The sequence below is a fragment of the Manis javanica genome, chromosome 10, assembly GCF_040802235.1.
Source record: "Manis javanica isolate MJ-LG chromosome 10, MJ_LKY, whole genome shotgun sequence".
NCBI classification, from domain to species: Eukaryota; Metazoa; Chordata; class Mammalia; order Pholidota; family Manidae; genus Manis; species Manis javanica.
In genome coordinates, this window is record NC_133165.1 from 61,702,037 (window position 1) to 61,728,483 (window position 26,447).

A 26,447-nucleotide genomic window follows, 5' to 3' on the forward strand; every position below is an offset into this window, starting at 1 on the left:
CCGAAAACTGCATCCATAAAAGCTCAGAAGCCAGAAATTAACTTAGGTTTCTCTTTGTTTATAGACTATGGCCTCACGCTTCCATGTGGCCAAGGTTGAAAGAGCGAAACAGTGTTGGAGAAAAGAAGATTTTGCCTCCTTTCCTCCTCCCTCCCTTTGAAGTAAATACTGATATAGGGTTAAATTCCAGTAAATTAAATGTGCTTATCATGTGACTCATATTGTTAAGATAATTGAAACATTTGATTCTATTTTCTCTGCATATGTGATTGTAGCTGTAGATGTTGTAGGTCACTGTTATAAATTCTTTTACAGACATGCAGGAGTTAAATATCATTCATTCATTCACTCATTGATCCATTCAACAAATAGCTTTTGAATACCTCTTTTATCAAACTGTGGACTCCCCAAGGGCAGATGTTTTTTTAAGGAGGCACCACTTTGTCTTACAGCAGTTGCTCAGGCTGTGTTCACTGAATTAATAACTAATGAAACACAGCCCATGTCTTTTCAGGGACCGTGTCCTGGATTTAGAGATGTTTGGGAAGCAAAACAAAGATTTGCTATATATAGTGTGTTAGAGGTGTTTTAAATGTATGGGAACATTGTGCAGGAAGAAATTAGTTCTTCCTGGGAGAGTATAATACACACTCATGGGAGAGACATTGGAGTGAGGCCTTTGATGCATGAGTAAGAGTTCTCCAGGTAAAGGAAAGTCTTGAATGATGCAGTGTTTTTCCTTTTTTAGGAGTTATTAGCTTGGTGTTCTAAATGTGTTGAGCAGAGAGAAGAGTAAAAAAGGCGATACTGGTAATAGCTAAGAGCTGTTGGGTGTGTATTCCGTACCTGGCAGTGCCCTTGTACTTTGCACACATCATTTTGTTTAAATCTCACAAGAAACATGAGGTAGACAGTGCTGACTTAATTTTTCAGGTTAGAAAAATGAGGAAAGTTTATTTAGTGAGATGACAACCATTATGTTTTATGTTCTCATATGGCATTCAAATAGTTTAGACTTTGTGGACAGTAGGGAGTCATGGAGGGTAATATGGTCAGATGCGAGGGTGCAAGATAGAGTCAATAACCCTGGGTGGAGGGGAGGCCAGTTTAGGCCTCAGTTCTGTGATTGGCCTTGGGGGAGGAAGCCTTGACAGATAGGAGGGAGATATGAGAGGACTTGAGTCCTGGGAGAAAGAAGTGAATGATCAAGTTTGCAAAGGGGCAAAAAAGATAAGTGATGTGCAGGAAGAAACTGCCATGTATTTTTTTGTCTCCTTTTAAACCTTATGGTTTTTTCTGTATATGACATCCAAAATATATTAGCAAGTGTATGTACATAATTTATAAATATAGAAATGGAAACACATGAAGATTGTGCTCATTTTTTCTTTATGGGATGTAACATCAAAAAAGTTTGGAGGCTACTGATGCAAATGTATCCTAGAGCCTATCACCTCTGGAAGGTAAGTAAGCCCCAGGGGCAAGAAGGATTGAAGAGGTGAGGTGAGATGACTACCTGTGCTTTTACTCTGCAGGTAACCTTTTTAACTTCTTTCTAAAGCTGTTTGTCTTTTGCATTGTAGAATAATCAAACATCTTTAAAGTTGGTATAAAGATACTAAGGGAGAAAGGTATTCCTTTCCTATGAGTAAGAGTCTGTTCTAAGATGTACTCCACATTGGAAAATACTGAAGTGGAATGGACATTAAGGTCTTGTAATCCGGCTTCTTCCTAAGCATTCTGAATCTCAGACAAGTAGTCACTGGACTCTTGAAGCCTTTGAGAGGTAGACAGCCCAGTCCTTAATAAAGGAGTGTGTACAGATGTGTTTGGCAGAAGGTACTTCTTTTTGCAAGGTGCGGTTTGTTTCCCCATATGAGCTCCTACACATTGGGCCTTTGCCTTCCCTTAAAGCAGTGCAGAGCCAGTGCACCATACATAATGCCTTACCAAGCATTGGTACGGTATTACATGTACGTGCAGGCACACTCCTGATGCTCCTGCTCGTCTGTGGAATGGGCAGGCATGTTCCTATTAAAGAGGCAATTGACATTACAGTCCCATGGAGGAGCATACTCATTCATTCCCTCATTGATCCATTCAACAAATAGCTTTTGAATACCTCTTTTACCAAACTGTGTTTTTAAAAGACACTATTTAAAAAACACTATTTATCAAATATTTCCACCATAAATATTTGCTTTGCCTGATTTGCATATTCTGCAGAGGAGGTGTTGAAGTGCCATACCAGGAGTTACCTAAGTTTTTGTTCTGGTTCTACACTTTTCTAATAACAAGACTGCTGTGTTGCCTTTCTGAGCCTTGGGTTACTTGTCTATAAAATAGGGATAATGTTCTCCATTTAGAGCACTGTTGTGAAGATTCAGTTAGATAGCTCTTGGGAACTGTTAGAAAAGCTTGGCTTAGAGTAAGGTGTGCAACAGACTTGAATTTACTTGCTTTTCCTATCTTGGTTCAAGTAAGTTTTAAAAAATCTTTGTATAGCATGATATTTATCTCTATTAAAGTTTATATTAGGGGTTCAGTTCCATGATATAGCTAATGGAGGTTACTCTCTTTTTTTTTTTCTCCAGCTTTATGGAGGTAAAATTGATGTGTAACATTGTATACATATACAGTATATATGTCATGATGATTTGATGTATGTATATATTGTGGAATGATTACCACAACAAGGTTAGTTAACACTTCCATCACTCAATTACAGTTTGTGTGTGTGTGGTAAGAGCATTTAAGATTTACTCTCTTAGCAACTTCCAAGTATATAAAACAATATTGCTAATTATAGTAACCATGCTGTACATTAGATTCCTAGGATATTCCTCTTATGAGTGGAGGTTTGTGCTCTTTGACCAATATTTTTCAATTCCCTCCCCACTCTTCCACCTGATGCCTGCCATCCTATTCTCTGTTTTGGTGAGTTTCCCTTTGTTTTTTAGATTCCCCATATAAGTGAGATCATGATGGTATTTGTTTTTCCCTGACCAATTTCACGTAGCGTAATGCCCTCAAGGCCTATATATGTTGTTGCAAATGGTAGAATTTCCTTCTTTTTTTTTTTGCAGCTGAGAGATTCCTCTGTGTGTAGTATATGTGTGTGTATTACATTTAAAAAATCCGTATCTCCATCAGTGGACACTTAACATTGTTTTCATGTCTTGGCTACTGTGAATAATGCAATAAACATGGGGAGCAGATATCTTTTTGAAATAGAGATCTCATGTCCTCTGGCTATATACCCAGAAGTAGAATTGCTGGATCTTATGGTACTTCTATTTTGAATATTTTGAGGAACTAATGATGGTTACTTTGGAGCTTAATCCAGTCATTTATCTTTTTAGTTCCTTCATAATAATCATTAATATTACCTTGATTTTTAAAAAGTTTATTTGATTATTTCAAAAGTCATAAAAAGATGCATTATCAGAAAGAAAGTTAAGCTATTTCCACTTTGAGGAAACAAGTTAAACCTGCATAGATTCTTTTAGAAACACTTGATTTTATATGATACCAAATGGGTCACCTTACTACATTAAAGCCATGTGGTACTAAATGGGAAGGAATGAGGAACTGTTTTCTTTTTAGTTTCGAATTCTTCCTTCACAGAGTCATGTGACAAATGCATATGTATGTCTTTGTAATTAAGTACACATTTGAAGAAGAAGAATCAGTTAGTTCCATTGGACTTTCTTTTATCCCTTTGGTCTTCTCATTATGTCTGGAGGGAACAAAAATATGGTTTTTGTTTTTATCCTGAGAAATCTGCCATTTTCAGGGCTTTTAAATCTTGCTAGATGTGAAAGCCCTTTGACAGCAGCTAGTTAATGTTTAAGTGTATATTGAGCCTGCCAAGCTGTGTGCTCTTTGAGGACTGGGATCCAGTGAGAATTTTTCACTGTGTTACTGGCACACAGCATAATGCCTGGTACTCACAATGATGTAATAGCTATCTGCTGACCAAATGAAATGTTACCCGCTGCCCTCTCCCTTCAAGCTTAGTGCATGTAGATTTATTAATACATTTTGGGAGCTTACTGCTGTATCTTTTAGTTCAGAAGCATACACTTCAGATAAAATATATAAATTCAGGAAAAAAAGAATTTTTCCTATGCATGTACAGAACTATATTGAGTGCCTTTCTCTGTATAGACAGTGGAAATGTGGGAAGTGATCTGTGATAGACTATAATTGTTCTTTGGACCTCCCTAGAATGTTTCCTCTTGAGGAATGTGTATGTTTGTTTGTCCCCCAACACTTCGGTGATGGGGATGGTGCCATGGGCCCCGACTGAACTTACTCAGTCCAGGTTACGTATGGGATGTCTTATGTCCAGCACTGCAGCCCCACCGTCACTACTTTTAGCCAACAGTGAACAGCTCTGTTCTTGTGTTTGTTTCCTAAGCTCTTTTTCTATCTCATTTTCAAATTTAGTCCAATAGCACATTTCTGCAAAACTGAAATCTTTCTCCATTTCTTATTTTTAATGTGTTCCTCCAGTAAAATCAGCTGTGCAGGGCATCTGTTGTCTGTTGTGTCTAGTTTCTAGCAACTTCCTGGGCTCTTGAGGATATTAAGCAGAGAAGAATTCAAGGCCAGACCCAGTGTGGGTGAGGGTACCTTCGGTTATGACTAAGACTTTTTTCCAAAAGTTGTAGTGAATCATTTGGGAAAGATGCATTATGCATTCTGTGTGTGTCTTCTCTCTGTGCAGAGTTGCTTGTATATGTAATTTTTGTTACTGTTGGTTCTCTCTGGCAAATGCTTCACTCTTCGTTTTATTTCATTTGAGTCACTGCTTTGCAGCTCTTTCAATTTTCTTTCATCATTTTGGCATTTAGATGCTGCAACATGAATTTAATCTGAGAAAAAGTCCTCGTGTCCTGATTTCTGGCAGGAAGTATTTGCATTGGGGAACTCCAGTTTTTCTGATTTTCCCTTAAGTTCTAGAAAAACATATGTCTAATGTTTGCCAGGGTTTTCTAAATATTAATACTACTTAATGTAATTAACTTGTCTTCTTTTAAAAAATATATTACATATTACCATAACTGGTAATATGTTTGTTGCACACATTGACCACACACAATGAGATGTGATTTTACTTTTTAGTTGGAAAATGTAGGGTTTTTTTTTTTTAGGGTAAAAGTTGATGTAGTTAAGGGTGTGGTGTGATAAACACAGTTCCTCACTAGGGAGTATAAATTGATACACTCTTTCTGGAGTGTAATCGGACTATGTAATCTCACTTTTAGAAGTCTATCCAAAGGAAATAAGCAGATGAGGTTGAAGATTTATGCCTAAGAATGTTTGTTATAGGTTTCTTTAAAAAATAAATGAAAATTACAGGCCACATAAATATTCAAGAGTCAAGAAATAAATCAATGATGGTATGCACAAGGGTTGGAGTATTGTGGAACCACTAAAATTATGACTTTGAAGAGTATTTAAAGACGAGAAATTATTCAAGATATACCATTAAGTAGAGAAAATAACCTATGGTAACTAAAATATGATATACCCCAGGATATTACAATAGTTATTTCCAAGTAAATGGGACAGGCAACTTTAAAAACTCCTTGTGCATTTCTGTATTTTCCAAGTTACGTATTACAAGTGTGTTTTACATTGATGACTAAAAAAATGAGCACATGTAACCCTGAAGTGATGCCTAGCTCCATAGTGAGCTCTCAAATGTCAGCTTTTATTGTTGTTGTGATGTTTACTTTTATAATAAGAAAAATATTTTTAAACCCATTCTTAATTGTAAATAGTTGTGACCATTTGTTTAACATCTGTCCTTCATAGACTGTGGCCCGTTAACTCATATGCTGCCTCGAGCACCTGGTGTGTATATATATATATATATATATATAGTAAGTGCTCCATAAATCATTGTTTGGACTCTCAAAGACAAGGTTTCTAGTATTTTCTTTTCTTTTTCATATTCTAGCATGGCAGTCACCAGTGAGAAAGCTGTTTAAATGTTTACTGTTTCCAATTGAGAATTTTTATGTTCTTATGAGGCTTGAAATACATGTAAATGAAAAATACATTCAGTACTAAATAAATAGTGTGTTATTGACCAGAAATATGTTACCTGGCATATTTCGTGTACAAATTGTCACTGAGGTTTCTTTAAATTTTTTTCTAAAGTTACAGTTCTCAAATTTTAGAACACGAAAAGCTCCAGTAAGAAGGTGACAAAGCTGCCTCAGGCATTCTTTTTGACTGGTCCTAAGGTACAAGTTTAAGCAAGAAAGAATAGACACATTTCTAATAGCTTGGAAGGTATTTTGTTGGGACCACAGGCATGTATTTGGTTATACAAAGAAAGATCCATAGTCCTGTAAGAGGACTTAATTTGAATCTGCAGTTGATTACACACTTAGAGGTCTCTGTAATATACAAAGTTTCTTAATTGTCAATAGTCACTTCCCAAGTCTTACAGTTCACGACAAGGAAATAATGAAACTTAACAGGAATTACCAGCTGTTGTTTATGAAACGAAATGATAAAATTCATTTAATGTAAGTAATGTGCTGACAGCAGTATTTATTGTTTAAAACGTAATAAGCTTGTTTATTGTGTCTCTGTGGGATGGAGTGTATCTTAAGGGTACCAGCAGAAATTAAGAGTAATGTGCTTTTCAAAAAATGTGTTAATTTACATGAAACCAACATTAAAAGTTTGAAGAACCTTTTGCCACAGGTGTCAGTTTAAAGTCACAAACTGGAAAGACTGCAGAATTGGAAAGTAACTTTATTTTTGGAAATACAAGAAATTCAGAAATATGAACTCAAAAAACATGGGCACCTGGGAAAGTCATGAACCACAGACCTTGTGAACTTCAAAAGACCTTACAATCCTTGATAATTTTTGGAACCTCACAAATAGTGTTGAAATACCATGGGACAGAAAGAATAATCAGGAAGCTTAATGCAATGAGGACCTCAGCCTGTTAGGGGAAGTAGCATTTGGAAAAACCTGCTAAGCTGCTGTAAATGAATCATATTTTATCAGCCACTTATACTGTCTTTATCACAGAATTTGAATATTTATGACCCTGCAAATCTGTTTAACAGTGACATTACAGTGTTTATGCAACTCATATTCCAAAAAGTATATAATCCTCTGATGGAGAAAAATTGTGTTTAAATACTACAAAATTTGAGGCATTTTTTACCACTTAGCAGTAGTCCATATCCTATGTGAGAAACAGAATGATGTATGTCAAAATTGACTTTGAAAACAAGTGTGATTCAGTTAATTTATTGTTTATGCAAAAATAGATAACCGACTAGAGTATTTTAGCTTTTTAGGATCAAATAATATTTTCCTTATGTATTTTCTCACTGTAATTTATATCATTTTGGTTGACTGCAAACTTAAACTGCTTGGAAATTATTAAAGAACCTTTCTTTATATGAACCAGGCTTTTGACCTTAAATAGCTCCTCCTAAAGTAGAGCAGTGTTGAAAATGAAAATAATGGATGGGAATGTCTCTTTAGTTTTGTAATCTGTACTTATTTGGTGTGTGTGTATGTATTTTGGGAGAACTTGACTCTCTGCCAGTGCTTTTTTCTTTGCAAACAGAAACCCGCTAAAAGGCATTTTTCCTTTCAGAAATATTTAAACATGCATTGTTCTTCTGGAAAGTATAATCTAATGGGAAAACATAGTTCTTATTAGAACAGAAAAAAGCCTGTAATTAAGATGTGTCTCAGTCACTTTTTTTTAAAACAGAAACATGGACTTATTTAAGTAAATAAAATTGTCAGTGGTGAAACATTTGCTTTCACAGACTTTAGTAATGTTACAAACATCTGGTTACTTCATTTTGATTATCTAAAATACTAACGAATGCTCATTTTCTAAAATTTGAGTATATCTGGTTACTTTACATTTTAAGGGTAATTTAGATTAATTTAGATTAATTAATGTGCTTGCTGTCATTTGTCCAAAGTAGAAAGAAGTGATTGGGAGGGTGAGCTTCGAGTCAGGGAGTGTTTGGACCAAATTCTAGACGCACACTTAGCTTAGTTTAGTGCTAAGTCACTGTCACATTGCTTAGTCAGCATCATTCTGATGAGAACTGGATCTCAGTGGGCCTCCGTGGCCTCACCTTCATATGTGGAAAGTTCTAAGAATATATGCCTGGAGTCAATGATGATTCTTATCCACTGCTCTTCCGCAGTTGATGATGGTACCGCTTTATGTTGTGGGTTATTTAAAACCCTTCACCTTGCACTATTCTCAGTGGGAGGATTTGCAGGTAGGTACCCTGTTCTTTAAAAACTTGACAAAGGAAAAAAATACCCAGAATGAGTCAGCTCTCTTTATCTAAAAGCAATGTTAGAGAAGATTTGACCCCTCAGATGCTTGGAAATGGCTAAAATGAGATTGGAGCTTACTCTGTTGGTTCATGATCTGTGCTCTGTTGCTTGTCTCACTGGTATAGTGGGCAGGGCCCGACAAATTTGCCTGTTAAGATGGCAGATAGCAAACAGTTTAGGGTTTGTAGGTCTATGGTCTTTGTCACAAATGCTCTACTCTGCCACTGCAGCCAAAATCAGCCATAGACAATACATAAATTACTGGGCGTGGTTATGTTCTGTATTTATAAAAACAGGCTGTGAGCTGGATTTGGCCCATGGACCCTCATGCAGATAATTGAGAATATGTTGGTGTCTCTTGTTTTAAAGTCAGAGAAGAATTCTAATCCTCCAAGTTGTAGTTGTTCATTATCCATTTATCCAAATCTAAATCAACATTACAATACTCTATTCTTTTTGGTTTTATAGATATATATGTATTTGATCCTAAATGGATAAACTGTCAATTTTTGATTGCTGAAGCTGTGTGACAGTTGACTTTTCTTGTTTGTTCTCTCACATTTCTGGGAACAGAGTGAGGTATGGGCCTTAATTGCCTTTTTTATTCATAATTGAGGTAGATTTTGAGTTAAATGAGATAGAATCAAGTCTAGCTTTGCAGTTGAGTAGGTTCACCATGTGGCTCTGCCTCTCTCTCAGTCACAAGTCATTGGCTTGTGATGTGGCTTTCTTAGGGCTGTTTTCTTGTGAGTGAAATAGTGATAATTCTTTGTTGGGTTGCTGTGAGGGTTGAATAAGCCCATGCACTTAAAGAGCAAGGCTCAGTGCCTGAAAAAGATAAACTCAGTAAACGGTAGTTCTTAGTATCTTGGGTAAGAATCATTCTGAAGGCTTTGTGCTTTTTAAAGAACTTTTTTGTTATTTACATCCCTTGTTATTTTTTTGGGTGGAAAATCTAATTCTGTGTACAGTGCACTCAAAATTGTTTGGATTAGTGCCCCTTAAATTCTGTGCTGAAGATTTTTTTTTCTAATATGCCATGAATTGATGTTTTTATAAAATATAAAATAATTATTAAAAAATGATATAAACAAACAACACATACAAAGCCCCCCTTTTTTATTAAGGTATCATTGATATACACTCTTATGAAGGTTTCATGTGAAAAATATTGTGGTTACTACATTCACCCATATTATCAAGTCCCCCCCATACCCCATTGCAGTCACTGTCCATCAGTGTAGTAAGATGCCACAGAGTCACTACTTGTCTTCTCTGTGCTACACTGTCTTCCCATGACCCCCCCCACACCACATGCACTAATCATAATACCCCTCAATCCCTTTCTCCCTCTCTCCCCCCCCATTCTCCCCCACCCCTCCCCTTTGGTAACCACTAGTACTTTCTTGGAGTCTGCGTCTGCTGCTATTTTGTTCCTTCGGTTTTGCTTAGTTGTTACACTCCACAAATGAGGGAAATCATTTGGTACTCATCTTTCTCTGCCAGGCTTATTTCACTGAGCGTAATACCCTCTAGCTCCATCCATGTTGTTGCAAATGGTAGAATTTGTTTTCTTCTTATGGCTGAATAGTATTCCATTGTATATATGTACCACATCTTTATCCATATATATACTGAGGGACACTTAGGTTGCTTCCATGTCTTGGCTATTGTAAATAGTGCTGCAATAAACATAGGGGTGCATATGTCTTTTTGAATCTGGGATCTTGTTTTTTTGGATAAATTCCTAGAAGTGGAATTCCTGGGTGAAATGGAATTTCTATTTTTAGATTTTGAGGAACCTCCATATTGCTTTCCACAATGGTTGAACTAGCTTACATTCCCACCAGCAGTGTAGGAGGGTTCCCCTTTCTCCGCATCCTCACCAGCATTTGTTGTTCCTAGTCTTTCCTATGTTGGCCATCCTAACTGGTGTGAGGTGGTATCTCATTGTGTTTTTGATTTTCATTTCCTTGATAATTAGTGATGTGGAGCATCTTTTCATATGCTTGTTGGCTATCTGAATATCTTTGGAGAATTGTTCATATCCTCTGTCCATTTTTTAATAGGGTTATTTACTTTTCAGGTGCTGAGGCATGTGAGTTTTTTATATATTTTGGATGTTAACCAAATGTGTCATTTACAAATATATTCTCCCATCCTGAAGGATGTCTTTTTGTTCTGCTGATGGTGTCCTTTGCTGTACAGATGCTTTTTAGTTTGATGTAGTCCCATTTGTTCATTTTTGCTTTTGTTTCCCTTGCCCAAGGAGATGTGTTCAGGAAAAAGCTGCTCATATTTATATTCAAGAGATTTTTGCCTATGTTTTTTTTTTTTTGGTGTCATTAATCTACAATTACATGAAGAACATTATATTTACTAGGCTCCCCCCTTCACCAAGTCCCCCCCACATACCTCTTCACAGTCACTGTTCATCAGCGTAGTAAGATGCTGTAAAATCACTACTTGTCTTCTTTGTGTCGTACAGCCCTCCCCGTAGCCCCACACACTATACATGCTAATCATAATGCCCCCTTTCTTTTTCACCGCCCCTGCCCCTCCCTTCCCTCCCATCCTTCCCTGTCCCTTTCCCTTAGGTAACTATTAGTTCTTTCTTGGGTTCTGTGATTCTGCTGCTGTTTTGTTCCTTCAGTTTTCCTTTGTTCTTATACTCCACATATGAGTGAAATCATTTGGTACTTGTCTTTCTCTACCTGGCTTATCTCACTGAGCATAATACCCTCCAGCTCCATCCATGTTGTTGCAAATGGTAGGATTTGTTTTCTTCTTATGGCTGAGTAATATTCCATTGTGTATATGTACCACATCTTCTTTATCCATTCATCTACTGGTGGACATTTAGGTTGCTTCCATTTCTTGGCTATTGTAAATAGTGCAGCGATAAACATAGGGGTGCATCTGTCTTTTTCAAACTGTAGTACTGCATTCTTAGGGTAAATTCCTAGAAATGGAATTCCTGGGTCAAATGGTATTTCTATTTTGAGCATTTTGAGGACCTCCATACTGCTTTCCACAATGGTTGAACTAGTTTACAGTCCCACCAGCAGTGTAGGAGGGTTCCCCTTTCTCCACAACCTCATCAACATTTGTTGTTGATTGTCTTTTCGATGATGGTGATCCTTACTGCTGTGAGGTAATATCTCATTCCGGTTTTAATTTGCATTTCTCTGATGACAAGTGATGTGGAGCATCTTTTCATGTGTCTGTTGGCCATCTGAAATTCTTCTTTAGAGAACTGTCTGTTCAGCTCCTCTGCCCATTTTTTAATTGGATTATTTGCTTTTTGTTTGTTGAGGTGTGTGAGCTCTTTATATATTTTGGATGTCAGCCCTTTATTGGATCTGTCATTTATGAATATATTCTCCCATACTGTAGGATGCCTTTTTGTTCTATTCAGCTTGATATAGTCCCACTTGTTCATTTTTGCTTTTGTTTCCCTTGCCCAGGGAGACATGTTCATGAAGAAGTCACTCATGTTTATGTCCATGAGATTTTTCTTTTGTTTTTTCTAAGAGTTTTATGGTTTGATGGCTTACATTGAGGTCTTTGATCCATTTCAAATTTACTTTCATGTATGGGGTTAGACAGTGATCCAGTTTCATTCTCTTGCATGTAGCTGTCCAGTTTTGCCAGCACCATCTGTTGAAGAGACTGTCCTTTCCCCATTGTATGTCCATGGCTCCTTAATCATATATTAATTGGCCATATGTGTTTGGGTTAATGTCTGGAGTCTCTAATCTGTTCCACTTGTCTATGGCTCTGTTCTTGTGCCAATACCAAATTGTCTTGATTACTGTGGCTTTGTAGTAGAGCTTGAAGTTGGGGAGCAAGATCCTCCCCACTTTATTCTTCCTTCTCAGGATTGCTTTCGCTATTCGGGGTCTTTGGTGGTTCCATATGAATTTTTGAACTATTTGTTCCATTTCATTGAAGAATGCTGTTGGTAATTTGATAGGGATTGCATCGAATCTGTATATTGCTTTGGGCAGGATGGCCATTTTGATGATATTAATTCTTCCTAGCGAGGAGCATGGGATGAGTTTCCATTTGTTAGTGTCCTCTTTAACTTCTCTTAAGAGTGTCTTATAGTTTTCACTATGCTTTTTTTTAAGAGTTTTATGGTTTCATGACTTACATTCAGGTCTTTGATCCACATCTAGTTTACTTTTGTGTATGGGGTTAGACAATAATCCAGTTTCATTCTCTTGCATGTACCTGTCCAGTTTTGCCAACACCAGTTGTTGAAGAGGCTGTCATTTCCCCATTGTATGTCCATGATTCCTTTATTGTATATTAATTGGCCATATATGCTTGGATTTGTATCTGGGTTCTCTATTCTGTTTCATTGATCTCTCGGTCTCTTCTTGTGCCAGTAATAAATTGTCTTGATTACTGTCAGAGCCCCATTTTTAAAAAATAAGAGCCAGCAACATCAAGTTTCCAAATGTTTACTCAGGTTTCCCTGCTTATTTCTTTGGGGACTGGTGGTAAACAGTTGGCAGGCTAGTACTAGCACTGGTAGAGGGTGAAGCATGTTCATGGGTATTCTTTTAAATACCCAATATCAGTCACTCCTGAATAGAATTAGTCACTAAATAGACAGTGAGTTTGTCCCTTCTACTTAAAGAGCAGTTGCCAACTGCAAATGGAAGTTCTTTACTTACCCCAATCCATGTTCAGTCCAACTCCCCTGCTGCCAATGGAAGATGATTTGATTGAGGGAACTGGAGATTCTCATAGGAGAAGAGCCTTAACAGTTTGCTCCAGACCAGATGGCCCTCCACTGGAGCATGCCTTTCCACAGGGTGGTCTCAGTGGCTCCAGAGCTGACCCTGAGAGCCCAGAACTCATAGAGCGGAGGTGTAGGAATCCCAGGTCCTCAGTTTCCTTTCCATTCTGTCTGATCTGATGGCACCTCCCATTACCTCTGTTAAACCACATATTATAGTACCATTATTTTCTGTGACTCCTCCCCACAGAACTGTGGTTTTTACAGAAATGAACTATTTCATTATTTTTGGCTCCTTAGCTCCTGGCATAGCCTAGGTGCACCTTGAACATGTATTGATGTGCTAATGAAAGAGTGGGTGATGTTATCCAGGCCTCTCCCCAGTCTGACATCCTGTATCTGCACACTGTTCACTGTGCTAGGGTCCCTCTAAAAAGTAAAACCAAATTGGGAGGGCTGAGGGAGGAGAAGCGGCTCACTCTAGAACAACACATTGCTGTCAGCATGTTTTCGATGCCTATAATGCAAAAGAACATGTACTGTGTATTTTGGGAAGCCAACTGTTTTTCTCATCCCTCATTTTTGGTGCTGATTGTGTAATAGCCTGTAGGAAAGCAGCCAAGAGCAGTGCTACCACCTTCACAGCTGTCATATGGGCCTTCTGGAATCTCTCAGGGCCACACCTTACCTTGGTTGAAATTCAGTGGCTTTGAGCTCTTGAGATTATGGATTGTAATTTTCTGGAGTAGACACAATGCTCTGTGAACATATGACTGGGCTGCAGTGTATCAAAGCATTTGCATGGAACATTTCGGGTCATTGATGCATTACAGTGACCATTGATGGATATTTTATGGTGCATGTACAGAATAATAGCACTGTGTGATGGGGACAGATAAGGGAATCAGAATTTCATTTGCATGGTAACAATCATTTGTGAGAGAAAAGAATTTAGCAAAATAAGTTGATAGATTGTAATTAATAGATGAGCTTTTGTGGTTATGTTTTGTCTGGGGGACCAGTAAAGTTTATAGCATATTGACTACATGCCGGCTTTGGATTAGGATGTTTGGATTCCCACCCCAGCTGTATCACCTCATTCCAGTTACTGGACCTCTTTTAGGCTCATGCTCCTTGTAAAATGGGGGTAATAATAGTATGGAGACATAAATTATTATGAAGATTAAATGAGATAATTCCTGTAAAGCACTTAGTGGTGCCAGTATTTCTTTAGCATTCATTATTACCACTTAATGTGTGTATATTATTTGTCAGACTCATAACACTTTAGAAAAGAAATGACAGACTTCAGAGCACCAATAACATTTGTATGTGAAAACTTCTTAAATATGCAGAGTGCTAATTTGACGTATGTCTTGCCCTTCTTAAACTATTACATATATATGTATATTAATTTGTGTGTAATATATGTATATTAATTTATCCCTCTGGAATTCTTAAGACAAAAGTCATTTTAATTTAATTAATTAATTAATTAATTAATTAATATTAAGTTATCATTGATATACACTCTTATGAAGGTTTCACATGAAAAACAATGTGGTTACTACATTCATCCATATTATCTAGTACCCCCATACCCCATTGCAGTCACTGTCCATCAGTGTAGTAAGATGCCACAGAATCACTACTTGTCTTCCCCGTGCTACACTCTCTTCCCCATGATCTCCCCAACACTATGTGTGCTAATCATAATACCCATCAATCCCCTTCTTCTTCCCTCCCCACCCTCCCTTTCCCACCCCTCCCCTTTGGGAACCACTAGTCCGTTCTTGGGCTTTGTGAGTCTTCTGCCGTTTTGTTCCTTATTTTTAATTTTTTAACACTTAATATTGAGAGGTGGTTTACAGTTTATTAAAAGAAGTTACTAAAACCCTAGCAAAAAATCCACAGCAAATCATATTATATGAAGTTCTACTAATTCAATGGAATATAGTATTAGAAAACATCAGGAAACCTAGCAATATAGAAAATAAATGAACAATTAGAATATGTAGTTGTATATACATACATATAACTAAGTAAATTACTCATTTTATGATGAATAGATGAATAATAGCTATGTAATAGTGTTGGAATTAAGGATGGCTCTGTTTTCCCTTCACTTTCCAATGTTGATAATGTTGCTAAAAGGTTTTTGTCATTAACATTTGAAAAGGCCAAACATCTGTTATTCACTCTAATTGCTCAGAATGATGGACATTAAACAGTTATACTGAATCTAAGCATGTCTTTTACTGTAGCTCACAGATTCATTGAACTTATTTACAAAATGTTTGTTAAAATCAAGTAACTGCTTTGTAAGTTAATTAACTTCCTAGATGGCCAAACAAACAGGGTTTCTTGGTTTTCTGTTTAGGTACCCACATATTAATTAGGTAGGTCTACAAGAAGACCAAGAACAACTCTCTTGAAACTCTTAGTCCATGACATTTTGTAGACACTTCATAAAGAAACTTAAGGCCAGTGGGAAGTCAGCAGCAGAAACTTCTGTGATCTCTAAGGGGATCACCAGAGATCATCACAGGTCTCTGAAGTGTATGCTGAGATATTCAGTGACTACCCAGGGCAAGTGCAGATCTCGCTTATTGGCTGATTGCAGAGTTAGCCTTCACAGTCAGGAGGACAGCCTGCCATGCTGTGGGCCCACCTGCCAAAGCTGTCATTCCCAGTTAAGAATCAGGCCGTTTAATCCTGAGAGTCTTCATTTTCATGAAGTTTTCAAAGCAGAATGAAAGACTTAGCAGGCAAATGGAGCTCAGTTGATTAAATTGTAAGGCTGTTTCTTTGTTTCAGTCCTTTGTCAATGTCAGATTATTCTCAAAGTTTCTCTTGATACAGCCTATTTCAAGAGTAGCAGAGGTAATTTAGGAAGGTAAGTCTTTTAACCCAGAGTTAGAAGGAAACCATGTTTTTTTGTTTGGAGTGTTCCATATGGTAGACTAACACAAACTGCAACTGTTCTTATCCTTATGCCCAAACGTCTTCCTAAATTGAAAGTTACAAAAAAAAATATTCTGACTGAAAGTAGATGACATTTTGCACATACAGAATTGTTGAACATTTGAAAATGTCTCTAGAACCAGGATCTTCACACTGACAGCCCTACCCAGGGCTTTCTCATCATTCAACAAGAGATACCTCTGTTTTGACAATTCGTGTGAAGGAAGGCCTTTTGAATGCATACTGTAGGAAGTATTGAGAGCATTAGTTAGAGATTTTTACATGTCAGAGTTGAATATGTTAGTTTTGAATCCCACGTTGTGCAAGTAGATTTTTTAAATCAACTTGTTAGATGGAGGCCACCAGTGAACTTTCATTTCACTTTTTTCCTACTACTGGCCACGTAGCGGCATTGGCAGGAAGAAAAGCATTTTGCCACTTCAGATGTCCTGAATAGGTAGCTGAACTGCTTATGGATAATATATTGTTGAGGGAATACTGGTCTGGCTAATCAGATTCAGATTTGCTACTTTTATTTTCTACAATGTATGATACAATGTGAATAACTTAAACTGTCTCTTTTAACTAAAAACTGTAAAATTTATAGCAAGTTGCAATTTGAGCAAAAGTAAACACACTTATGTTACAGCTTTTGTTTACTAAAGATAAATAATTCAAAAATCCTTCACAATAAAAAAATGCAAAATGGCCTAAGGCCCTCTCTTGTATGTCAGGATTTTGACCAGTGGGGTCATGTGGAGAGCATGGTGACCCCCAAATAGCTCGCTTGCATTGTCTGTGTAAGGATATCTTGGGAGTAGCGGGGTGATGCATGGACAGGGTTGATCTTTCAGGAAGGGGGACAGGAAGAGGAAATCCTCTTGTCATAAATGCCTCATTTGGATCCATTGGAACCATGGGATGTGGTAATGGAGGAAGAAGAGAAAGCTTAAGGAGGGAATCTGAGGAGAAGCGTGTGAGACGCTTCTGCCTCCAAAGAAGTAGCAGCCAGTGCCCAAGGACGGGTACAGGCATGCCACCTAGCTAGCTCATCAGGTGCACGGGGATCCACTTTAGAAGCTCAAGTGTAATCGCCGTTGAGCTGGGTTAGGTCTGCAGGCTCCTTATTGAGATGAGGTTTCGTTCAGCCTCCCACACCCTCAGCCAGTATCAATGAGCCTTTAGTCCGAGGAACAGTATCTGTTTTGACAACAAGAAATGGTTCTTTCTCACTTTCTTCAAGGTCTATGAATAGCTTTTTAAGGTTTCCAGCTCCTTATCCTCATGGGCCATCTTGTCATCGGCTCCAGAACTTCTCCTCTTTCTCTAAGTCATGATCTGTCTCTATAAAGCGATAGCCCAACATGCTCTATTTCTTCTGGACAATGTTCAGTCATTTCATTCCTTCCCTCTGATGATTTCAAATTTCACTTTCTGTGGAGGCCTACACAGTCTGAAGATTTCTGAGATGATTGGTCTGCTCTGCTGAGGGTCCTCTCCTCTAGGAAATGGTGGTGTAGAGTTGATTTTTCTCTCTCTCAGGGTGTTGAAATGCACGCTGAACTTTGCAGCAGCTGTCAGTTTCCTCCTGGCTCCTCACGCGGGATCACTGGCACAGTCACTATCTTGCAATTCCCTGTTATCACTTGTCTTCTCTTCTCCAAGGACAGCTGTCGGGTCGTCAGCCTTTTACACACATTCCTCCAGTCTTGGTCTGACTTTCCACAGGGACTCTAGAGCTCTGTATGGAGATCCTGAGGTTTTTATCTGTTGCCCTTAGTAGTGTTGAGATTATTGTAGCTTTTTCCACTTGTGTCTTTATGGATTTAGTTTCTGTTTATAGAGACTGGCCCTTGCTTGAAGTACAGTCCCTTCAGACATGAGCTCATCTTGTTCACATATTGGAGATTTTTCTTTAGTGTGTTGGTTTGCTGTAACGTATGAGATGTACAAAGTCAGAGTTAATGTGTCCAAGGCATTGTATCCCACTGGGCTTTCATCTTCTTCCACCACAGGGTAAACTTGACAGAAGCTTTTCCTTCTCTAGAACCCAGTGCTGAGCTCTTAATGGCATATTTCTTGTCTCTCTGAATAGGAAAACTTTTTCATGGACTGAAAAAAATTCTGCCTGAAGAGAAGAGAGTTGGCAATTTGCCAGCTTTTCAGACACACATCACTGTCTTCCATTTTTACCCAGGGAGGATGAGACTGGGCCTACATTGTTAGGTAATTCTGCCACAAAACAGTGCTGCATCTCACATTTTGGTCAAAAGCACAGCTCATGACAGGGCGAAGCCCCTCTGTGCTACCCCTCTTGGCCAGCTGGGCCACAACACACCCTGGTGGACACTGGGCTTGGGTCTGCTCAGAACCGAGCTTGCACCTGGCAGCTGGGGTGGGCCATGAATGGAGAGGGTCAGTGGAGGTACAGGACTGGTCCAAGAAAAACACACCTTCAACCCTGCCCATGGATCCTCTTCTTCCTTAAACTTTACTTTCTGTGGCCCAGAGGCCTCACCCAAGTCTGTGCACATGCTATTCTTATACCTTGAAAGCCATTCCCCTCCCTGTGTGCAGGGAACAACATCCATCCTGTATCATCCCCACACTGACCCCAGTGCCCAGGGTAGGGTTGCGTGCAGAGTGGGTGCTCAGTGCTCCACGTGTTTGTGGAAGGCATGGAGGGAATGAGCGGATGACAGAGGGACGAAGCCACATCAGTGCCTTCCAAGGCACATAATGCCCTGCAGACTCAGGAGAGGGCTCCCACAGGAGAGTTTCAGTCCCTTTTCTGAGGTAGAGGGAAGCGCTGGTGGTGGCAACCCCGAACTGGGCTCCAGACCCCTCGCCAGCCCTCCCCTCAAGAAGGTTGGAAGGCAGCATGTCACATGTGAATCGCCCGGGTGAGTGATGAGACACGTGGCAGCTGCTGCCACTGTTAAAGAATGTAATGCTGTACAACTTTGGAGAGCTTTGCTGTGTAAAATGAATGGAATTTGATGCAGTAGAGCTTGTGCTATGAGGAAAATAAGAAAGTCCGATTGTCTTGTCTGGGGGTCTCAGCCCCAGGCAAGTTCACTATGGATTTGGTGAGACCGAGAAATGCCAACAGAACATTTTTGGGGTAAAAGGGTTTATACCCAGCTTTATTCTCATGGCGGTAGGTTGAGCACTAGAATCACGTCTGCATCCAACAGTCTGCAGGTCCATAATCCACCTTCTCTCTGCCCCTGCCCAGAGCACTGAGCAGAGCTCTTTATATAGTCTCAGTCAATAATGGCTCATTGCCTGTGGGTGTGGAAGCATTAGCCTAACCGTAGGCCAGTTTCATCATCAAGTGCTGTACGGTCAGGTGAGCATCCTGGCTGTAGGAACTTCCATTTTCCCCACATTGATTATTCTTTATTTCATATTTACCACAAACAAATCATTCACTTGCTTAATCTGGTTTTTTCATGGCTTTATCTGGTTTTTCCATGACATGAGATTTCTTCCGAACTGGCTTATAGCTTCTCTCCCTTCCATCTCCTCTACAAATGGCTGCAGGCTCGCATTTATTATGTTTCTTGACTTTAAAGTACTATTAGAGCCCTCCAGGCCCTGATACCTGCCCTCAAAGAGGGAATCTCAGATCACCCTCTCATACCTAACCCCAAGAACCCAGTGCTGTTTTTACCAGAAAGGAGTGTGTTTTGAAGAGCTGCTTATACTTTAGAAACAAATGTTGGCAAAGAGAGGCCAAGGCAGAGGAGAGTAAGCTAGTGGGGAGGATATAGGAGTGTGGATGCTTTCAGGTGCGTATTTACCCCCCCTCATGCCACTAGCTGCAGTGGTTTCTAGGAAAAAGTTGAGTTTTAGTTTCAGTATTTTTTTTCAGTAGAAAAAATAATCCATGTTTATGCAAAAGGTTGTGTTTTCTGATTGTGAGAAGTTATGTAAGTGGCTGACCATTGAAATAGGAACTATTTAGAAGAATGAGCAGTGTATGGTTAAGCTAGTAGGGTGGCCTCTGCCCCGTGCCCCCTCAGTCACTTCCCACCTCTGCAGTGCCCCACATCCCGATGCTCTGGGAGAGCAGATCAGGCCTAAGTCACTCCACTTGGACAGGCCTGTGTCACTCCACTTGGACAGGCCTCTCCGCACAACCACCCCTGTGGAATAAAAGCTGTGGTCACAGTGGGTCCAAGAGACTGGTCAGTGCCATCCTCAGATGGAAGGCAGGATGCAGTCCTCCCTGAGTGGCTGTCTGCTCTGTCCCTTCCCATCCTCTTCTGCTGGTCCCCATGGAAAACTGGTTCCACTGTAATTAATGCCCCAGCCTTTCAACCTTCCTAGATGCTCCTGCCTCCTCCTTTCCTCCCCAGGAATAACACATCCTCGGGCCTTTTCTGGGGAAAGGTCTGCACTCTCCCAGATGGGGAAGAGGTAAAGACCTTGCTTAGCTCTACCTTCTTTTCATTTTTTTATTAAGGTATCATTGATATGGTACTCTTGATAAGATTGATATGATATGAACTCTTAATGAAGGTTTCACATGAGCAACATTGTGGTTACTACATTCACCCATATTATCAAGTACCTCCCTTACCCCACTGCAGTCACTGTCCATCAGTGTAGAAAGATACCACAGAGTCAGTACTTGTCTCCTCTGTGATACACTGTCTTCCCCATGATCCCCCACACACCATGTGTACCAATCATAAAAACCCTCAATCCCCTTCTCCCCCACCCCTCCCCTTTGGTAACCAATAGTCCCTTCTTGGAGTCAGTGAGTCAGCTGCTGTTTTGTTCCTTCAGTTTTGCTTTGTTGTTATACTCCACAAATGAGGGAAATCATTTGGTACTTGTCTTTCTCTGCCAGGCTTATTTCACTGAGCATAATACCCTCTAGCTCCATCTATGTTGCTGCGAATGGTAGGATTGTTTTCTTCTTACGGCTGAATAATATTCCAGTGTGGGTTTTTTTGGGTTTTGTTTTTTTTGTGTGTGTTATATCCAGTCTCTCTTACTAGCCACTGAAGAGAACTTCTAGCTGATACACCTAGGCTTTAGCCTTACACATGCTGCTGACTTTTGTGTGAACTTGGGGGCAGGTGGAGAATATGGGTGCTATTTTCTATTTTGGATTGGGTAATGTTTGGGTTAAGAGTATGGGCTCAAATCCATCCTCATTTATTAGGTGTGCTATTGCCAGGAAACTTCATAATGGAGACCACTAATTCAGGTAATAACTTCAAACTCATGGAGTTTTGTTAGCATCCCCCACGAGTGGACAGTCAGTGACAGGGCTTTTGGCTCTCTCTTTCCTTCATTGGCCAGAATTGATCATGTGACAACTGTAGCTGCAAGGCATCCTGGGAGAGTGAGAACCTGCCATTTTCAGCTCTTTTTATGGGAGGCAGTGCCTGCTTTCCTGAAAGGGGAGATGGGAGTGGCTGCTGGAGAGCTACCCATGAGGCCTGCACACCCTCTTCCTTCAGTATATGCATTCATTGGGCATCTATCCTGGGACAGATCTTCCAGTTCAACCAGACCAGTTTCTCTTTTATTTTATATATTAGTCTTCTCTGTCCTTCATCACACTTGTAGAAACTTTGTCTGTTATACTGGCATTTCCAAAGAACCAAATGTTTTCAGTTTTATTGATGAACTCTATGTTTTGTTTTACTTTTCATTTGTTTCTATTATTTTTGTTGTTATAACTAAGCAACATTATGGTTACTAGACTCCCTCCATTATCAAGTCGCCACCACATACCGCATTATAGTCACTGTCCATCAGTGTAGAAGCTGTTATAGAATAACTACTTGTCTTCTCTGTGTTATACTGTCTTCTCCATGCCCCCCTAACCTCACTACATTATGTGTGCTAATCGTAATGCCCCTTTTTCCCCTTATCCCTCACTTTCCACCCATCCTCCCAGTCCCTTTCCCTTTGGTAATTGTTAGTCCATTCTCGGGTTCTGTGTCTACTGCTGTTTTGTTTCTTCAGTTTTTGCTTTGTTCTTATACTCCACAGATGAATGAAATCATTTGATACTTGTCTTTCTCCTCCTGGCTTATTTCACTGAGTATAATACCCGCTAGCTCCATCCATGTTGCTGCAAATAGTAGGATTTGTTTTCTTCTTACGGCTGAATAATATTCCATTGTGTGTATGTACCACATCTTCTTTATCCATTTATCTCCTGGTGGACACTTAGGTTGCTTCCATAACTTGGCTGTTGTAAATAGTGCTGCAATAAACATAGGGGTGCATATGTCTTTTTGAATCTGGGATCTTGTTTTCTTTGGATAAATTCCTAGGAGTGGAATTCCTGGGTCAGATGGTATTTCTATTTTCAGTTTTTTGAGGAACCTCCATACTGCTTTCCACAATGGTTGAACTAGTTTACCTTCTCACCGGCAGTGCAGGAGGGTTCCCCTTTCTCCACATCCTTGCCAACATTTGTTGTTGTTTGTCTTTTGGATGGTGGCCGACCTAACTGGTATGAGGTGGTATCTCATTGTGATTTAATTTGCATTTCCCTGATAATTAGTGATATGGCACATCTTTTAATGTGCCTGTTGGCCATCTGAATTTCCTCTTTGGAGAATTGTCTGTTCGTATCCTCTGTCCATTTCTTAATGGTGTTGTTTCCTTTTTGGGTGTTGAGGGGTGTGAGTTCTTTATATATTTTGGATGTTAACCCCTTATTGGATATGTCACTTACAAATATATTCTCCCATACTGAAGGATGCCTTTTTGTTCTGCTGACAGTGTCTTTGCTGTACAGAAGCTTTTTAGTTTGATATATATATATATATATATATATATATATATAGTCCAGTCCCACTTGTTCATTTTTGCTTTTATTTCCCTTGCCCGAGGAGATGCATTCAGGAAAAAGTTGCTCATGTTTATGTTCAAGAGATTTTTGCCTATGTTTTCTTCTAAGAGTTTTATGGTTTTATGACTTACATTCAGGTCTTTGATCGATTTCAAGTTTACTTTTGTGTATGGAGTTAGAAAATAATCCAGTTTCATTCTCTTACATGTAGTTGTCCAGTTTTGCCAACACCAGCTGTTGAAGAGGCTTTCATTTCCCCATTGTATGCCTATAGCTCCTTTATTGTATATTAATTGACTGTATATGCTTGAGTTTATATCTGGGCTCTGTATTCTGTTCCATTGGTCTATTATTCTGTTCTTGTGCCAGTACCAAATTGTCTTGATTACTGTGGCTTTGTAGTTGAGCTTGAAGTTGGGAAGCGAGATCCCCCCTGCTTTATCCTTCCTTTTCAGGATTGCTTTGGCTATTTGGTGTCTTTTCTGGTTCCATATTCTTTTCATTCCCTTTGGTCTTCTACAGGGTCAGGCCACCTGCTAGACCCATACTCTCTGGTCCCGTGTGACTCCCGTTTGTGGTTGTGGGTCTCTCCAGCACACTATGGAGGCCTTCAGCACCTCTCCGACCCCCCGCTGCCAACACCCAGGGGCCTGCACCTTCACAGCTGAGTTGCTGGCGGCCGAGGACGCTCCTCTGATGACGAGCACCTGCTCCCTTACTTTCCCTGCCTGTCCTTCCAGGTGTTTTTGCTCGCTCCCTGCATACCTATTCTAGAAGAGATGGACCTACCCAATCTCTTGATTCCTCACTGTTGTTTCCATAATCTCCATGTACAAAGTCTTCCGTTCACCCATTTCTCTTGAGGTTCTTTTTGGCACCCCCCCCATCAAAGTTGATCACCCCTCTTCTGGAGCCCTTCTGTGTCTGGCCCACATTTCTCTTACTCAGTGCAGGCGCTCACACATGGTCAGGATTCCTCCTTCTAAGGATCACTAAGTCCCTAGTACCAAGTAAGGTCTCTTCCCGTGGAGGCGATGTAGAGGGAATGTTTATTGAATGGATTGAAGCCACTGATGGGTTGTTAATGCTTGAAGATTATTAGTATATTCCAAAAAACAATTGACAAAGGTTGTAATTCTGTGCTCCACACTGAAAAAATTAAAGTATGGTATGGCTATGAAGACTGTAGGAAAAAAACTTATTCCAGAAATGCTGTTGTAGAGAATTCCAAAATTCAGTCTTGTAACTTGAAAAACAACTATTTATCAAAGTAGTATATGTACATAACTGAAAAAAGAGTAAAAGAGCTTATAATGAAAAGTAACCATCCTCTTTCCACTTCCAGTCTTAAACTTCAGGGTCAACCATTTTTGCATGTTAAATTTTTAGTTTATCTGGTGGTTACTGCCATATATCTAAGTACTATGGTTTAATCTCAAATAGGGTTAGTGAAAAACAGCCCCTAAAAGTAATGAAGTCATAAAATATGTAACCCTGAATTACTGTTCACACCAAATCATTGTTACCATTTTCATTAAGAAAGCGATAGGAAAATATTCTAAACAAATGCCTTTAAGCCATGATATTCAATCAGAATGTTCGCCTCTCGTTTTTCTCTTTTGAGTTTAACGAATGGAATTTACAAGCAATGTTGGTATGTTTTTCACATTTGGGTATATTTTAACAGAATAAAGGTGATGTTTTCCCAGCCCATGATCTTTGCCCTGTTCTTTTGCTTTTTTTTAGTGCATGAGGGCACATCATGGAAAGTTTATAGCACCTGACTGGCAAAGCCATTATGGTAAGTGAGCAGTTCTTTAAAACTTACAGCTCACTCTTTGAATCTTATCTCTGAAGGTCAGCTTAGGAAGAAGCTGCATCTCACTCTAAGCCAGTGTTTACAGGAACTGTTACCCATGTGAGGCATACTTTTTGAAAAAAGGCGTGCTCTAGATGCTTCTCTTCAGAGTGCATAATGCCTGCCTGTGGTTGAAAATAGGTTGGTATAGACTTTAGCGCATTTAATTAAAAGTACTATGCTAAAATAAATTGTAATAAATATGTATTATTAACCTAAGTGGTGCCAAGACTTTGAAGTTATTTGCTGTGGCCCACTATTTTCCTTGATTGCATGCCATGTGAGATTGAGCTGGGCTGTTCAGTTATGTAGGCATTTAGAAGTGCACCATGGTAAACCCAAGTACAGAATTAGGGTCTTTAGAGCTTTGTGCTGCATATCCAAGCTATTGCTAGGTGAACCCAGTCTTTTGCTGCTATAGTTATTTTGACTGCTTTTCCCACCCACTCTCCAATCATAAATTGTTTAGTTTATTGAAAAATGTATGTTGTATGTGTCGGCTAAAAACAGGGTGTCATTTCTGAGTTTAAATGGAGATTTTATTTCAGCTGAAATGAAAGAATAAGGAAATTGAAGATCTGAGAAGAACTGTGCTGGTTCCATTGTCAGGAGAAAACCAGGCTTTGCAAATGTAGGACTTGGAAGTCATTATGTATGTGTTAGGCAGCAGGGGCGTATCCCCGTCTAAGAAGAGATCAAAATGTACTTCTCTGTATTAGTGACTCTGCAAGGTGATGATGGATTTCTGAAAAGAACAGAATAAGGTTCTAGATCTGATTGTATCATATTAAGCTGTATTCAGCTACAGTTATTAAACAGAAAGGGTTTACTGAGTACCCGTGACATTCCGGACAGCTAAAATGTGACAGCTGCCAACAGCTAGGAATCAGTGGGTCAGGTCAGTCCCTTCATTCTACAGAAGAGAAAACTGAAACAAGAGAGGCCAAGTGACTTGCCTAAGTGACCTTGGACAAATCCCCACATAGATTAGCCTGCTATATTTTACTTTTATTGGCTCTGAACATTTCAATGAATTTTAATACTCATTAGAGTGTTGTTACTATAGTTATATCTGATGTTAAAGTTCTTTTGTGCATTAGGAAATAAAAGCCTTATTTGTTTACTAAAAAAACTTTAATTGAGCACTTACTGTGTTTAAGGCACTCTGTTGCTTTTTAATATATGGCTTGTTAGCTTTATATAAAAGTTAATGTTTAAACCAAGATTAGAGCCTTTCTTTGGCTTCTGATGGTTTACTTACCCATGTGGAAGTAGTCAGGCTTCCATAGAAAATACATTTCATGATACACACATATAGTAGGTGTAGTTGAAATGGTTTGTGGAACTTTAAGCCCTGTATTGTCCAATATACTGTAAGAGAAAATTCTGTTTTTCTTTCTGACTGTATACTCAACTCTCAGTACTTCTCATTACCAAACATGTGGAAATTTTTCCAACACTAAAAGCAATTCTTAGAACACCTGCTGAGTGTTCTAAGATTTAATTCAATTCTGACACTATGTACCTGAGAGGCATCAGAACCCACAGGATAAAGTCTCTGTCCTGTAAGACTGCTCCCACTTCAGGTGCCAGTTCCAAGCCCAGGTTGTCACCAAGGCTTCTGACCAACCAGCTATAAAACAGGGGTTCCATTGAACCCTCTCCTTGGGTCCAATCATTTGCTAGAATGG

General features: G+C 39.3%; 1 protein-coding gene across 7 annotated transcripts in view; it reads left to right on the plus strand.

The window, feature by feature from the left end:
- The window catches only part of SRGAP1 (SLIT-ROBO Rho GTPase activating protein 1), a 280,779-nt gene that overhangs the window by 18,559 nt on the left and 235,773 nt on the right, over positions 1–26,447 (plus strand). For 5 of the 7 annotated variants that reach the window (XM_037007150.2, XM_037007145.2, XM_037007149.2 and 2 more), the window contains exon 2: positions 24,645–24,699. The exons of the other annotated variants lie outside the window; for them this stretch is intronic. In XM_037007150.2, the coding sequence (XP_036863045.2) occupies positions 24,645–24,699 (55 nt within the window). The remainder of the gene's footprint in view (positions 1–24,644; positions 24,700–26,447) is intronic. 7 annotated transcript variants of the gene reach the window in all.